This window comes from Idiotropiscis lumnitzeri, chromosome 16 (assembly GCF_059441095.1).
Source record: "Idiotropiscis lumnitzeri isolate Australia: NSW breed Sydney's pygmy pipehorse chromosome 16, RoL_Ilum_1.0, whole genome shotgun sequence".
Lineage (NCBI taxonomy): Eukaryota > Metazoa > Chordata > Actinopteri > Syngnathiformes > Syngnathidae > Idiotropiscis > Idiotropiscis lumnitzeri.
In genome coordinates, this window is record NC_142406.1 from 9,861,170 (window position 1) to 9,876,828 (window position 15,659).

The window sequence follows — 15,659 nt, forward strand, 5'->3', positions numbered from 1 at the left end:
TGAGGTTGCTCAGAGGTGGCTAAATTACAGCTTTATGACTGCAAGTCTTGAGAAGATCTTGCATCAAGACGTTCTGTGGACTGCAGAGACAGCAACAGCTGTTCAAAAGTTGCTAATGAGCCGACTTTTCAGCAGCTGCTCTCTAAATATAATGCATTTGCCCGACTGTAACTTTTTTTAATCCGGCTTTATCAGACCATACCGGTTTGCTCACCAAGTCACATGCAAATTATAATAATACTATTTTTCATTTGTTTTGCAAAATAATTAGATAATTCCGATTGTTACCAAAATCATATTCAGCTAAAGTTGTTGATTAATTTCATGACATTGGTTAACTTCTTTTTACACTTGTATAGTAATTAAGCATGCGCCTTAGAAATTACGCTTCACATTAGTTTATTTTAATTTTTCACGTCACTTTTTTTGAAGAAAATACAAGCTACTAAACATGAAATGATGGCAAGCATTTTAAGATACAATCCTTCTGCATCCATTTTTTTTTTTTTAATCCTCAAGGATGCTCCTTTTAACAACTCTTCAGGGTCTGTTTAATATTTAGCCGCCAATGATTTACGCTCCCTTTCCACTTTGTTGTTCCATGAAATGTGGTTACCTGACACAATTATGATCCCTGTCAATGCATGGAATGATCGCATCTATAAAACCTTTTTGATTTCTTCTATAAACCTCCAAAGTCTGAGTGCTATAAAAAGCTTGACTTTGTTTTGTGTAATAGATTTTGTATAAATATTTGGAAGCATTTTGTTAGTTAGAAGCCTGTAACTTTTTTTTTTTTTCTTGGCTTGCTTTCTAGCCATTTTACTAATCCCCCCCCCAAAAAAAAAAACATTGAGGCCAGCCAGAATGTCTGCTCATCACTTCTTAATCTGGTTCTTCCAGTTTTTGTGTGTGCGTGTGTATGTCTTGCGCGCATCTGTGCGCCAGCCTGCTAAGGTTATGAGACAAGTTTAAATTTCCCTCTGAGCCAAAGAGGCCAGCCAGTCAGTATATATAAAGTTTGCTCTTGTTTCGACCGCCCCTCCTCCTCCTCCTCCTCCTCGTGGCGGCGAAGGAGTTGTGTGAAATGCATAATCTCGGGTGTGTGTTCAACAGGAGTTTATCTATTCCAGTCCAATCGGTGTGTGTGCGTGTGTGTGTGTGTGTCTGCGACATGCTCAGTCAAATCAGACCTTCAGCCTTTCGGATCCATCTCTGGCAAATCGGCGCCATTGCATCAAGGGGGGGCCTTCTGTATTACTCTCCTGTATCTTCCATCACGGCAGCCGACACTCTCATCTTTGCTTTCCCCTCATCTCACAGTTATTGCACATTCCGTGTAAACGACTGCGTTGCAAGATAAACAGCGTCTGGTGCTTGTTTGTGTCTCCCGACTGGGATGGAACGCTCTCTGATGCCTGTCTTTGTTTCGCTTTTTTAGACAATGCGGCTACAGCAAAGCCTCTCAAGAAGGAGACGAGGAACTTTACTTCCAGTGTAAGTGGCGCTTGTACTTTTTCTCGTTTTTTTTTTTTTTTTTTGGTTTTGTTTTTTTTGCTGCATGTATACACGCACAACAGCATTAATTCTTAATTCGGACTGTGCATGCTTAGTTGAACTTTGGGCACACTGATGGAACAGATTAGCGCAGAGCAGAATGTGATGGGGAGAGATTGAAATGAGGAGAGCAAGACATGTGGAGAAGGGGACGGGAAGGCAAAAGTCAGGGATCCTGATTCCAAAACATGTTTCTTTTAAAAAAAAAAAAAAAAAAAACCTTGTCGGCTTTTTTTTTTTTTTGCTGGACACTGACTGAATGGGGGTAGTTTGACATATCTCCTCCTGTTTGTGTGCGTGCATGGCAAAGCTTTGCTTAAGTGGTAATTGTGTGCTTAGACTTTTCCATTTGTGTGTGCACAGTTTTGTAAATGTAGTACGTGTGCGCACGCTCATTTGCGTATTTAATCTCCCAGCATGCTGAGCCCTCAGGAGGGGTTTCAGAGCACTGTGCTTGATGAATAATGAGCCAAAGCCATGCGGCTGGGAATTAAATCCGCCCAAACAAAGAGATGCCAGAAGCTGACGCAAGTGCACACATTTGGCCTGCTTTTTAAGAAATGGTGTTTACGGAGAACATGGACACACACATAAATAGACCCGACGACGTTTTTTTTTTTTTTTTTTTGTTCTCTTTAGCCAGCACACGCTCGCTTGGACTCCCATGGGCCCATTTCTGGCTCAGAACTGAGCGGGCTGCATTGCAAGATTAAAGTTTTTGTAGTCGTGCAGTGTGATCGTGTCGTCCGCATTCTTGCTTTTCATCCTTTACCTAAACTACGTAAACGAAAATATCGTATTATTACCCTTAATGATGTGGCTGAATATATTGCGAATATTTTAAGGGTACAAATATTCACAAAATTCTCTGATCAGTTTGATTTGATATGTTAGTGTCACAGGGCATATATGTTTTTTTTTTTTTAAATAAAATGTGGTATATGTAGAGTATCAAAATGTTGGTTCCTGATAAGATCAACTTTGCGTTTTTTTCATTATGGTGAATTTGAGTGAGTCTGTGACGGTAATATGGTTTCGATTGTTCAATTCAGTCGCCTTCGGCTACATCACTTGTTGCGCAGCGAACCTACAGCATCGTTGGTTGGTGTGGGAGAAACATAGAGCCCTGACCGGATCACAGGAACGTTAATATTTTTTAAATTTTTGTTTAAAGATAAAATTGTGCAATTTTTCAAAAAAAAATAAGATTTTAAAATGAGTTTTTTGAACAAAATGTATTTCTTATTAGGGCAACACGGTATTACGTTCACCTCTCACCCTGACTAAGAAGACTTTTAAAAATAAACAATGATGTTCAGAAGTGATTTTTAATGGACAACTCATGCTGGTCCGGTGAATCACCTGAAATGGAGTCCAAATTCAAAGTCCAAATGAGCAATATTGGTGCTCACATGGAAAATTCATGAATACGGTTCAGTGGTCTGCCGACCAACACAAAGGATAGATCAACGGGTTTCTCGCTTCTGATCTCTGCTGAAAACAAGACGGATTCATCACAAATATTCTATATGATCATATTTTCATAGCAAAATTTATATATGCCATTGATGTTGCTGGGAGGATTTTTATTTAATTTTTTTGCGGGGTGAATCCAATGTGTGACCTAGAAAGCAACCAAAGGGCAGTTGTCGTGGGCATTGCTCAAACGGGATCATCGGAAATCTGCTTTAATAAATGCAGGTTTAGATATTGTTCAAAGTGATTGCATGGAGGGAAAAAATGCAAGCGCAACAGAGAGGGAACGTATCTGGGGAAATCATTGGGAAAATAGCATCGCGATCGCAAGGCATGATGATGCTATTGCGTTTTGGATTTTTTTTTGTCGAGAACGGCCATTGGCCCCTGGTGGTCCGCAGGTTGCATATTCACCAGCCTGGTGTGCCCACCAATAGTGGGTATACTCTCGTGTTCTGATTAATTTGTTAGACGTCCGCGGTGGCGGTCAGGCCAGGTCGCTGAAGTCATTTCCTGTACTTTTGTCTAGAGGCCAATTTTGCACTACAATGAATACGTCAAATTCTGTCACTTTAAAACGGTTCCGGTACCGATATTGTATATTCAGGATTTATAAAGCCATATATCCTTACCCCTCCGTTGCTCCTGGCAGTGACACAGTTAACCCTGAGACTAATCAGCCACGGAGGCAATGAAGCATGTCTATGTCGGGGTATGTCTCCGAAGATTCTGAGCCATTGCCGGGCTTTTATGTTTTATGGGACACATAGGCAGCATCCCCTTTAGGTTTTAAGCTAGCGCCATGTTTGAAAAGCCAATTTGAGCGAAAAGCCCCTTCAATCTTTCTCTCATCTCTTGCTTTAAATTGAAAGGGTTTCCCCTTTGCTTTATAATAAGCATCTTAGCTTGATTTGTCAAGGCGCACGCAAGCATGTATGCGACCGCGGCACATACGTACGTGTGTGTGCCGGATCGATAAACCGTTATGAGGCCGCCAGAATAGGATCCCTCAGGTCGATTCAGAGCTGTAATCACATTTCAAAGGCCCTGTTCGGTTTTTGGAAACTACCTGGCCTTTTCCTGGAAGATTATCTTGAACATGCGGTAACAAAGGTCATCTAATTAAGAGCTACTCTTTGCTGGTTAATGGTTATTGGCTGCGTGCTGGCTACTTTATTTGCGAGTCGTTAGTGCTTGGTAAACACAACTGGCAGTTGATAAAGGAAACAAGAGTCTCGCCGCGAAAATGGGTTTGTGCTTTGGGTTTGTTTAGGGCAGAGGAACAGTTGGGGTCAATAGGACTGCTCCAATTATCTGCAAAAATGTTCCGTCGTCTCATTAACTTCACAGCAGCTCCGTTGAGGTCCTTGAGTGAAATTATTCGAGGTGTTTGGATTTTAGATAGAAGGTGTCTTGGATTCTATAATACATTGACAATGTCGGATTTGTATTAAAATATCATAATGTAATGAGAGGGTTTTCTTTTGAGGGCTTTTCTGCTGACGTTCATTCCCGCACTGTTATTAAGAAGCTGTTTTGTCCTCATTTCAACCTCCGATTATGCCCATGTTGCATTTTTTGTAATTTTCCAAGTGTTGCGTGCGTTTAATACGATAACATTTTGAGGCGGCTGAAAAGACAAAAAAAAAACAAAAAGCCCGTCTGTGATCGCTTTAAAGCCTTGTGGAAGGAACCCAAAGTCAGATTTAAGCAGTCTGAGCCTTTCATCTTGCCACCTCCAGAGTTTGGCAAGGTCAAATCAGGCGATTTGTGGAATAGATTTCGACATGTTATTGGCAAAAAAAAAACATTTTTCAACAAATGGAAAGTGTGGATTGGAAACCTCAGTTCACCTAAGATTATGTTTTTGGATGTGAAAGGAAACCAAAGGGAGAACTCGCAAACTCGACAAAGATGTTCTGACAAAGATTCGAAGTCTTACCTTTTCTGACTGGGACACCTGCTCGCCACTACTCCTTTGGTAGCGCCGTTTTAACAATCGTACCGGAGGAAATGTTTCGCTGCAGGAACAGAAAGAAGTCGTGCTAACGTTAAGCAACAAAATGTATGCCATGTAAAAACATTTCTTTGTACTAAAACTGAATGCAATACAATTTCACAGTTCATTTGTATTTGGTAAAATAAATCTGACAAAGAGAAACCAAAGTGACAGAAAGGCTTAAAGCTTCAAGAAGGAAAGGTTCTGCTCAAGGCGACACATATACAAGGTCCACACGGTCGACGTAACGTCATGGCTTGGGCTTGCATGCGATGCGATCATTAATCCTCATTGATGATGTAATACATGATGGCAGGAGCAAAATGAACTCCGAAATACACGCAAATTCATGAAAAAAAAAAAACGCGGCCAAATTGATCGGGAAGATCCTTCATCATTCGGCAAGGCAATCATATAAAATAATGGAGTTCATCAGAAGAGAGAAACGGAAAAATTTATACTGACCTCATCAATTTCTTGAATCATACCCTATTGAGCATGGATTTTATCCAGACTGAATTAAATCAACAGCAGCTGAAAGATGAGATGCAAGCCTGGCAAAGCTAAAGAAGAATATTCTAGGGACAATTAAATATTACTCAATTAAATAGTAGTTTAATTAAGCTATAGATTATTCGCTAAATTATTGTTATCGTCTAAGGTTTAATATCAGCTGCATGTAAATATCTTAAAATGCTGAACTTTATCTAGCCTCATAGTGGGTAGCATATATCACAATTGTACTGGCTAAAACAAAAGAGAGAAAAAATCTGACTTTGCATTTTTAAATGTATTTATTTATTTATTTTCATATCTTTTCAGTCAAGATTCCCACACGGAGGACCTACATTGACCCAGAGACGTGTGAGGACCTGCTGCAGGCTATTCACGCCTTTGCCAAGGAGTTGGACAATTCCAGCATCAAGATTGAGAGAATTGTGCACACGGGTAATGACTCAACCAAAAGAATGTTCCTCTCGTCTATTACTTCAGCCGTGTTCAATCAATAAGCGTGGAATTCTACATGAATAGCATCTTGACCTTCTTGTGATATCTTGGGATATTGTTCAATTAGTCGGCATTTAATCGCAATAATTCTGATTTATACTTTTGACGTGTAGAACACTGTACATAAAACCTCGGCTTGAAATTTTGTGCTGTTCTACACTCTTGTAAAATATGCACATGATAAATAATATTCCAATGCAAAGAAATATTGAGAAATGCCATAGATGGGCTAAGCTAGCAGCACTTAGCATGGATGCTTAATTAAAAACTTTCAAGCATCTGCTTTTTTTTCGAACAGAGTTGCAACTCAGACAAACAGAAATCAACAATGCTCAGAGGAACAACAATTGGGGGCCTTCTTTGCCTCATCTTGTTCTTATTTATGCTGCATCTCTTCCAGTATACCTCAGTGCTACTTGGCATGTCATGGCACGAAAAAAGAAAAAAAAAAACAATTATAGCCCAACAATCTGTGATATTAGTGGGTGCATGAATGATGATCTGCAATAAAACGGTGAAACACTCATGAACTGAAGCAGCATGTGATTGTATTTCTTCAAAGATCGCCTTTCTTGTCTGATGTCTGGCTGTTTATGTCCCGTTTTGTATGAGAGCTTGACCTCCGTTTGTCTGTCTTCCTAAAAGGCGACTTTGGGGAGGTGTGTCGCGGCTGTCTCAAGCTGCCCAGCAAGAGAGAGCTGCCGGTGGCCATAAAAACGTTACGAGCGGGCTGCTCAGAGAAACAGCGGCGCTCGTTCCTCAGCGAGGCCGGTATCCTCGGGCAGTTTGACCACTCCAACATCATCAGACTGGAGGGCGTCGTCACCAGCGGTAAGGGAGATCGGGGTGGGGGGGGTGTATGGCTCGGACAAAAGGAAGCTTTGGGCGGATCTTCGGTGTGAAAGGATCAAATTGTGAATGGGATTTATCCCTTACTAAAAAGAAGAAGGGGGAAGTGGAGTGTGGCATCTTATAGGATTGGAGAAGTGGCAATTCGGAATGGGGTGGAAATAAACGAAAGTGGTCTATGTATTTCAATGCACCGCACGCACAGAGGTTCAACCGTGTAAGTTAAGAAAGAAATGAAAACGGGGGGAGAGAATGGTCAGGACAGCAGAAAAAAAACCAGGAAGTTTCCAAAGAGTTCCCAGACATTGCGATCACATCAACATCTCACGCACGGAAGGAATCAACACTCACAGCGAGGAAGGCCAGACCTCACGGCGGAATAGGATAGAAGGTGTAAGAGCGTATCGCGAGTGCTTGAATGGACGCCGCACGCCAGCAGCCAAGCGACATAAGGGCCCAGACAGATAGCGATTGACGCCCCGCTGTGAAAACAGGATGGAAAAATAAACTTGAGGCACGAGAGACGGAGATGATCTGCTACGAGGGTGGAGGTTAATGGCAGAGGCAGGTGAGGAGGGGCGGGGGCGACGCTTAAAGAGTTTGTAAAGTTTTTGCGATGCAGGCGTGTGTGCGGAGGACGGGCAGGGTGCCCGGACACACTGCGCTCAGCAGGATGGCAGCAGATGTGCAGGGTACAGTAATTGGTGCTAGAGACTCAGTGGGACCCGAGGATACACTCCAATCTCACACACACACTCACACAATTGGTGTGCACACGCAGACACAAAGCCTCTTCAATTGCGTTTACGATCTCACACACCTGCCACGCGGTCACACGGATAGTACACCCATGTGCCGTTTGGCTGTGTCAAGCGTAAGTACTGCTAACGTCAAAGTCATTAGCATAGCAAGCACTTGAGTAAATATACTTACACGAACAAATGAGGCTCATAACAATTTTGTAGTTCTGTGGTTGAAGAATTCTCCTTGTCATTTTTTTATGATTATTTAGTCCAGGGGTCCTCAACCCTGTTCCTCGACGGCCGTTGTCCAGCATATTATATTTTATATTAATAATTAGCCTAAGGTTTAGCGGCAATGTATTTGTATTAGCGGTCCACCCAAAATGTGTCCTGACCAACTAGTCGAGATTAAGCGTTTTGAAGGTCTTCAATCCTGTTCCTCAAGGTTCGCCGTCCTGTCTGTTTTTCTTGTCTCCCTGCTGCAACACATCTGATTTGAATGGTCAGATAATTAGCAAGTCTGGAGAAGCTAGATAACGAGAGATGGAAAAGAGACAGGACAGCGGACCTCGAGGAACAGGATTGAAGCCCCCTGCTATCCATCGCTTATTCTCAACTAGTGGGTCAGGACACATTTTGGGTGGGTGCGGACGGGTAATACAAATACATTGCAACAAAGCCTGAGGCTAATTATTAATATTTAATATAATATGCTGGACAACGGCCCTCGAGGAATAAGATTGAGGACCCCTTGACTAAATAACCATAAATAAATTAATGATGACCACGCTAATAAAATTGTTTCAGAAAATACCTCACATTTTCTTTAAATGGCCTTTGTAATAGCGGAAATAAATTAGGTATTTATTTGTATTTAATCACTTCTGTTTAAATAACGTCGGCCGGTCAGTCTTCGTTTTTAGCCATTACAAACAACGGGTTATTTTTTTTTTTTACATTTTATTCATATAGTACTTTTCTCAGATTTTCCTGGAGATGACTTACGAGTGCTTTACATAGTTGCAGATTAAGATAAGATAAGATGTCCTTTATTAGTCCCACAATGGGGAAATTTGAGGTTTACAGCCAGAACATTCTAGAGTTAATCCAAGAAAAAAAATGCAAATTAAATCTTTTTATGTAAATACGTTGAGTACCGTAAATGGTGCAAAATTAGATGTTGAATGATTAATTCTATACCTCAAACAATTTTTGTCCATCCTCTGGCTGTCATTCAAAGCCCAATAGGAACAGGGATGTCAATTACTGCAGTCCCGTCTTTTGCTACCACACCCACCACTTTCATGACCTATTTGCTGCACCGTTTCCAAGATTATACGTAACAGGATTAAAGAAAATGCCATAAATTGTTTTGTTACCTTTTCGAAGGAAACCACCAAGGAAACCTGTTGCGGGAGAAGCGGTGCTCATACATTTGCTGATTGCCGGCAGCTATTTTCGACCTTGCCTGCAATGACTGCTTCTTTGCTGGCTGAGGAGCCATGATCTGAGATGTATGATCCAATTATGCCGTTGCAGGTGTAGCTCAGCTCAGCCATTTTCATCTGATGAAATGTTGAAGGTATAGACACCGCTAATGAAATATGAATTGGAAAATGCGGGATTGCACGCGCTCCTGCAGAATACGAAGCGACGGCATCCTTAAAATCCCATCCTTAAAATTGCGCGTGCACCTTTGCGTTATAATTGAGCCACACAAAATATCCGCAGGTTCCAAATGGAAACGAGGCACCTATCTAAAAACTCCTCCTTAAACTGTACTCAATTTGCTTTCTAACGAGCTCTCATTAAATCCCGAGGGAGTTTTTATGGAGACAATTTCTTTATTGTCTATTGACAGCATTGTTGTTTATTAAATTATGAACTTAAAATTTCTTTATGACAGATTATTTGGCTCCTCATAAAACTTGCCACGTACGCACACAATACCGTCCCTGCAGTGAATACCGTGGGGCATTTAAGCAAAGAAACTAATAACAATAGTTATACAATTTGATGAGAGAGGAGGACGGATCAAAACTAAACTAATAGCCCGAGTAGAAAAGCCAATTCAGCCAGTTTGTTGGAACTTTTATTTGAATGGCAGCGCACCGTGCTGCCAATATCTCTGGCTAATCAAGGGAATAGAAGATTAAATTAAATGTGTAAAATTCATTTGACCATCAAGACGCATAGATTATTAATTTGAAGACGAACAATAGCCCCCTTGTACCTTGGTTTCTCTTCGAATTCGTGCATTTTTTTAACGTTGGGATTTATCAATAATGTGCTTGCATGAGAAATAAATCCATAGTTCCCCGCTAGAAAATAAGAAAAAAAGATTCAGATTCTGTATTAACAAATATGTAATACTCATTGCATGTTCTGGGTTTGCTATTCGCAAACTCGACGGGAATTGTCGTCAACTACTTTTTATGGGAATGGACAGAGAAAAAAAGTCTTGGCCAACTCTGGGTTGACTATTCAGCTGGGGAAAAAAAACAGATGGCAACATTGGGTGTCTTGGATGAGGTCACCGTCAACCATGCTAGACGCCTGTTAACATGGCATCGCTGATGCACGCACACGTAACTAAATACTACTACGACTAAATAGCGTCTAGTTTGAAAAGCTTGTCAAGTGTAAATTTGTTACACTGGAATTATTTTTTCTTTTGTAAATAGGTTTGAGGCGTCACTAAAGCATAAATGATTCGAATAAAAGATGTTAAATGTCTTTTACTCAAAAGCTCGTTTTCCGCGTTTTTTTTTACCAAATTTGTGATTTGAGTGAAAAAAGAAATGTCTTGCATGTAATGAGTTAATATATCAAAGATATTTATTTTAAATTGTGGGAATAGTAAAGCTTTTGAGAGGTGTAAATTTCTCAATTTTATTTCGGGGCCGATTTGCAAGGCTCTGTCTCGTTGCGGAGAATTATTATATCACCTTTCAATATTTTGCTTTTGCACTTTGTTTACAGGGGTGACGAATTAAACCGCAAGAGATATTTCTAGCATTTTGGTTCAGCCTCGCGAATGGTTATAATAAAACGGAAAGACCAAAACTACTGTTCAGTCATAAATAATTAGTTTACAGGTGTGCCATAATAATTTCTCACCCCTCTTCTCCTTCTTTGCCGTTTCGTTCCTATTTTTGTGTTATTTTGCAAACAATGCATTTCAAAGCCGTGCCGGATACAGGAACATGCACCTGGACCTTGTTGGATTGTGCGTGTCTGTTCACGCGCACGTGTGTACGTGCGCTTGTCGAGTGAGTGTTTAAGGGTGCTTAAACTTGCTGAGACAGCTAGGGCAGCATGCAGGTTCTTCCAGCTTCGCCACAGTTCACTGAGTGAAGAATGGCTTTGCCACAAATCCTGCAGTGCTGCCAAGAGGACTGGCCTCACTTTATTCTTCTCTCTTTGTGGCTGTGTCTCTATTACTTCACCTCCAGGATGTAACTTCTCGCCGTTCAATCTCAGGTGAATGTGTCCTGTTTTGTTTGTGTTCAGGGAACACCATGATGATCATCGTGGAGAGCATGTCTAATGGGGCCTTGGATTCCTTCCTTAGGGTAAGTTAGTGTTTCTAGATTCTGCCATTCTGGACATAAAACCAGCATAGTGGGGTGGGGGGGTCTTAACTGTTCCAAATATAGCAAATGTGATTCACCGATTTTTTTAATTTTTTTTTTTAAGTTTGTTTGTTTTTGGGGGCAGGGCACATACGTAGCAACTTTGTTGACATAAAAGCTCCACTTCGTCACAGAATTTGTTGAATGATGAACATCCAGGATTTTTATGGTATTTATATGTGCTAACTAGCGATGTAACGATTCACTCAAGCACCGATTCGATTCGATTCGATTCAGATTTTGATTTTATTTTCCCGATTTTGGTTCGATTTCTTTCTTTCTTTTTTTTTCTAAATGAAGAGCTAATTTTATAACTAAAATTTGTTTTGATTTTAACATCTGCATTTTGCCCTTGTTCCATAAACTAACTCTTACAATTGTACAAATAGATTGAAAATCATTTTCAGTCTTTAAATTATATTTTAATTTAAGTGCCTGAACTAATCATGAAAATATATATTTAGATTCTTTTAATTATTTTTTTTTCCATGCATATTTTACGCAGTTTAAATCGATATTAAATCGATTTATGATCAATTGTTAAATTCCTAGTTCTGACATCTTGGTCATTGCTATTTTTAATAGCTTCGCCTTAAGGGGCGTTTTTTTTTTTTACTCCAACATAAATTCAAACTATTTTTCAGCATTTCAAGGCCAGTTTGCTTGTTAACGCTTAATGGAAAATATTCCCGATTACACACAAACGGGGTGTTTTTGCTTCAAGATGATATAAGCTGCTACTGTGGTATTCTGCTCTCTGAACCAGCTCAGTGTGGGTTATAATGATTTGAATTAATGGCCTGCTTGTTTTTCTCCCCTAATGAAGACAATACATCCAGTTGAGCGCAACATAATACCACAGTAACAAATGGGTCACTTTTTTTTTCTTTTTTTTTTTGCGACTCCACACCAACGTAGAAGCTTTTCTCATTTCTTGCCAACGCTTCTATTCACGCTGTCCTCTTCCTTTTTTTTCAACGTTGAAAATCACAGAAACATGAGGGTCAGTTGAGCGTAATGCAGCTGATGGATATGCTGACTGGTGTGGCATCTGGGATGAAGTACCTTGCCGAAATGGGCTTTGTTCACAAACGCCTGGCTGCACACAAGGTAAGAGAGCAGGTGCTGTTGTGGGCCGTAATAGACTACAGTGTGTAGGTTGATATATGTCTCCGGCTCGGTTTTCCGTTGGCAGCCGTGGAGAATACAATTTGTCCTTGTCTCCAAGCGTGTTTGACAGTCATTTGTCAGTCGCTTATTTGAGGAATACATGAAGCTGAAAATGACAAGACAATGCTGTCAAAATCATTTTGTCGTGACGATTTGCTCTGTCGGTTTGTTCCTCTTTAAAAAGGAGCCAAGCTGTCTAAATTGCAAGTGCTCTTGTCGCATTTTTTATTTTATTTATTTTATTTTATTTTAAGCGATCAGGCCTGGTCTGGTGCAACAAAAGTTTTGTCCACCAGTGCGATGATATTTTAGGAGCGATTTTTTTGGGTTAAAAATAGCCCTTAAAAACACATGTACAGTATGTTACATTTTTTAACGCAGTTTATTATTGTTAGCATATTGCTAGCTAAGACGTCTGCTAGCCAAAAGCTTAGCTGCACTGTATTTTTATGAGCTGTCCACGCCCACCCAAAATGTGTCCCAACCCAACCGTTGAAAATCAGCTATGAAATGCAGGAGTCTTCAATCCTGTTCCTCGAGGTCCGCTGTCCTGTCTGTTTTCCATCTCTCCCTGCTGCAACACACCTGATTCTTGCTGATTATCTGATCATTTGAATCAGTGTTGCAGCAGGGAAAAAAGCAAAACAGACAGGACAGCAGACCTCGAGGAACAGGATTGATGAACCTCTGATGGAAAGAATAGTGGAGTAAAAGTACTACATTTTGAGAGGAGTTTTTCCAAAATGTATTCTCTACTCATAATAGGCTGTCAATTCTTGTAAAATCTTCAAAATCATACATCGTAATGTCACCTGGTCTTTTCACTCCCTTGAAATGTAGACTTTGATTTTGGTGTCCCTTATGTGTAGGTTTTGGTTAACGCAAACCTAGGCTGCAAAGTGTCTGGCTTCAGACCTCTTCAAGAGGACAAGATAGAAGCGATCTACACAACACTGGTAAGAAAACCGAATGCATTTTTTTTTACTCTAAATTTGGAGCTCATTAATCACCCCTGGATCAAGCTTGCTTGCCTGATATTTTTAATAAGATTTGGATCAAATCATTAGCTGTCAGGGTTTGTTTGAGGTCACGTCATTTTACCATAATGAAAATGGAGAGTTTTTCTGGATTACGGGGTTCAGCGAGGGGTGACTTTTGATTCTTGATTTTCCGATTACACCGTGACTTCTCATTGAAGATTTCTTAGCGTGAACTCTCTGCACCCTCTTACCTTGCTGTGCTCTGTTAATCTACTAGCATGGCGGGAAGAGTGTGGTGCTTTGGACTGCTCCAGAAGCCATCCAGTACCATCGCTTCTCCTCTGCTTCAGATGTCTGGAGCTTCGGTATCGTCATGTGGGAGGTCATGTCGTATGGGGAGAGGCCCTACTGGGACATGGGGAACCAAGATGTAAGTCCTTATTTATTCTAGAGAGTCAAATCATTTAGTTTGATGTTATCTGAAGAATAATGGCAGTGGGATTAGTAAAATATAAAAAATGAAAATGTCAATTCAGGGTTTATTTTGTGTTTGTCAGTTGTTTCCGATGAAATTGCCGTGAGAAACGTTGACTTTACTCGTTTTTTTTGTTTTTTTTTTTGTCACCATCTGCTTCAATGAACGCGGTGTCCGTAGCTTGCTTGGATCTTATTAATAGAAAGCAAAAGAAGCTGCAGTCGCTCTGAAAGATTTTCCAAGGCCAAAACCCCCACTTTAAGTCTGCATCAGCTCCATAACCAATCCTGTTTTCTCCTAAGGAAGCAGTGACCTCCTTCTCGTGGCCGCTGCCTGTCCCTCCTCCAATGCCATCCTGTTCTTAAAAAGTCTTGAAAATCCCTCTTTTACATTTCGGCAAAATGCAATTTTTAGTTTCTATTTTGGTTGATAGAACCCCCCCTGTTGCTATTATTTCCTAGTGAATAGAAAGGCTTGCTCACTTTTCTTGGCCTTTCAAAATGGTTTCATTTCACTTTCAAGTAAAAGTCATTCCTCTTTGGACAATAATATAATTCCAATTTAATAGAATAATTTTAAAACGCAAACGAAGATAGAATCCACTGAATCTAAAAGATCTATCTTGCTGATATGTGCGCAAATTGGAGTCGCATAATGTATCCAATATGCAGGTGCGGGCGCAAAGAAAGCAAACCATTATTCCTGTGTTCCAATTTTTAAAGTCCGAAATTAATATGCATGAGATAATCAGCAGGTGCAAGCAACTTCTGTTTTTTTTTCCTGGATCTTTTTCAGTCCCCTTTCACAAAGTTTCCTCTCGGTTTAGGCGCGTATTATCAAACTTTCCATTTGCGGGGGGCAAAGGGCAAAGCTTGTAGAGCGCCCGGGATATTAATCGGCGTTGAATTGATACATTATATCATAACGGGATTGTTGGTTAGCCTGTCCACCTGTAATTCATTGTGCCCTTTACTTGGCTGGCTTTGATTAAATGGAAAATGTCAAATGCTGAAAAGCATTTTATGAATGCTCTTTAGAGAGGCGGGAGCTTAAGGAGCCCAATAGGGGAGGAGATTGGCAAGATTGAGAGAAGCAAGAGTGTTTTAGGAAATAATGCAGCTGTTAGATGTAATTTTTATGAGTATACCCTGAGTTGTATCTCCTCCTTTCGGGAGAGTGTAGTTCTTGGAGTGATTCAGGAGAGGGATGGATAAGATGAAATCCCCAGTGAGGTGTTATGCTGAATGGTTTTTGAATGGGAGCGGCATTAGCTAGATGGAGGCGAAAGGACCATTGAGTAAGTCTGGAGGGACGTGGTCATGCTCTACCGATTGTGAGAGGGGGAGAGCCGAGCTTTATTAAAGTTGATTACAAAGGTGGATCCCGAATTTTGCTTATCCTTTAAACTAGGTGATATATCACTGCAGTTCCGATTATTAATATTTTTTTAATTCCATAACTCTCCCACAGAGGGGAAACAAGTGGTATCATCTGGATGAGAAACCGATACTGGGTCTAGAAACAAGCAATCTGAAAGAACATCTTAAAATCCTTTGAAGCATTATGGTTGTGCTCACCCTAAGAGGGATTTTGGTGGTCTGGTAGGAAGGTAGTCCAAAATTTTGGGACTTTTTGAGAGAAAGTCCAAATGGTTCTTTGCGTATTTAACGTGGCTGATTCCTGAGCTAGCCAAACCTAACCTTCAGTTTAGTTTTACTGTTGTGATCTCTTCAATCCTGTTCCGTGAAGTCCGCTTTCTTGCCTGTT

The 15,659-nt window shown here is 40.5% G+C and overlaps 1 protein-coding gene across 2 annotated transcripts in view; it reads left to right on the top strand.

Moving 5' to 3' along the window:
* Nucleotides 1-15,659, top strand: part of epha10 (EPH receptor A10) — a 44,680-nt gene that overhangs the window by 24,771 nt on the left and 4,250 nt on the right. For both annotated transcript variants that reach the window (XM_088318683.1, XM_088318684.1), the window contains 7 exons: nt 1,442-1,497; nt 5,855-5,980; nt 6,686-6,871; nt 11,146-11,207; nt 12,261-12,377; nt 13,307-13,393; nt 13,695-13,847. In XM_088318683.1, the coding sequence (XP_088174809.1) occupies nt 1,442-1,497; nt 5,855-5,980; nt 6,686-6,871; nt 11,146-11,207; nt 12,261-12,377; nt 13,307-13,393; nt 13,695-13,847 (787 nt within the window). The remainder of the gene's footprint in view (nt 1-1,441; nt 1,498-5,854; nt 5,981-6,685; nt 6,872-11,145; nt 11,208-12,260; nt 12,378-13,306; nt 13,394-13,694; nt 13,848-15,659) is intronic.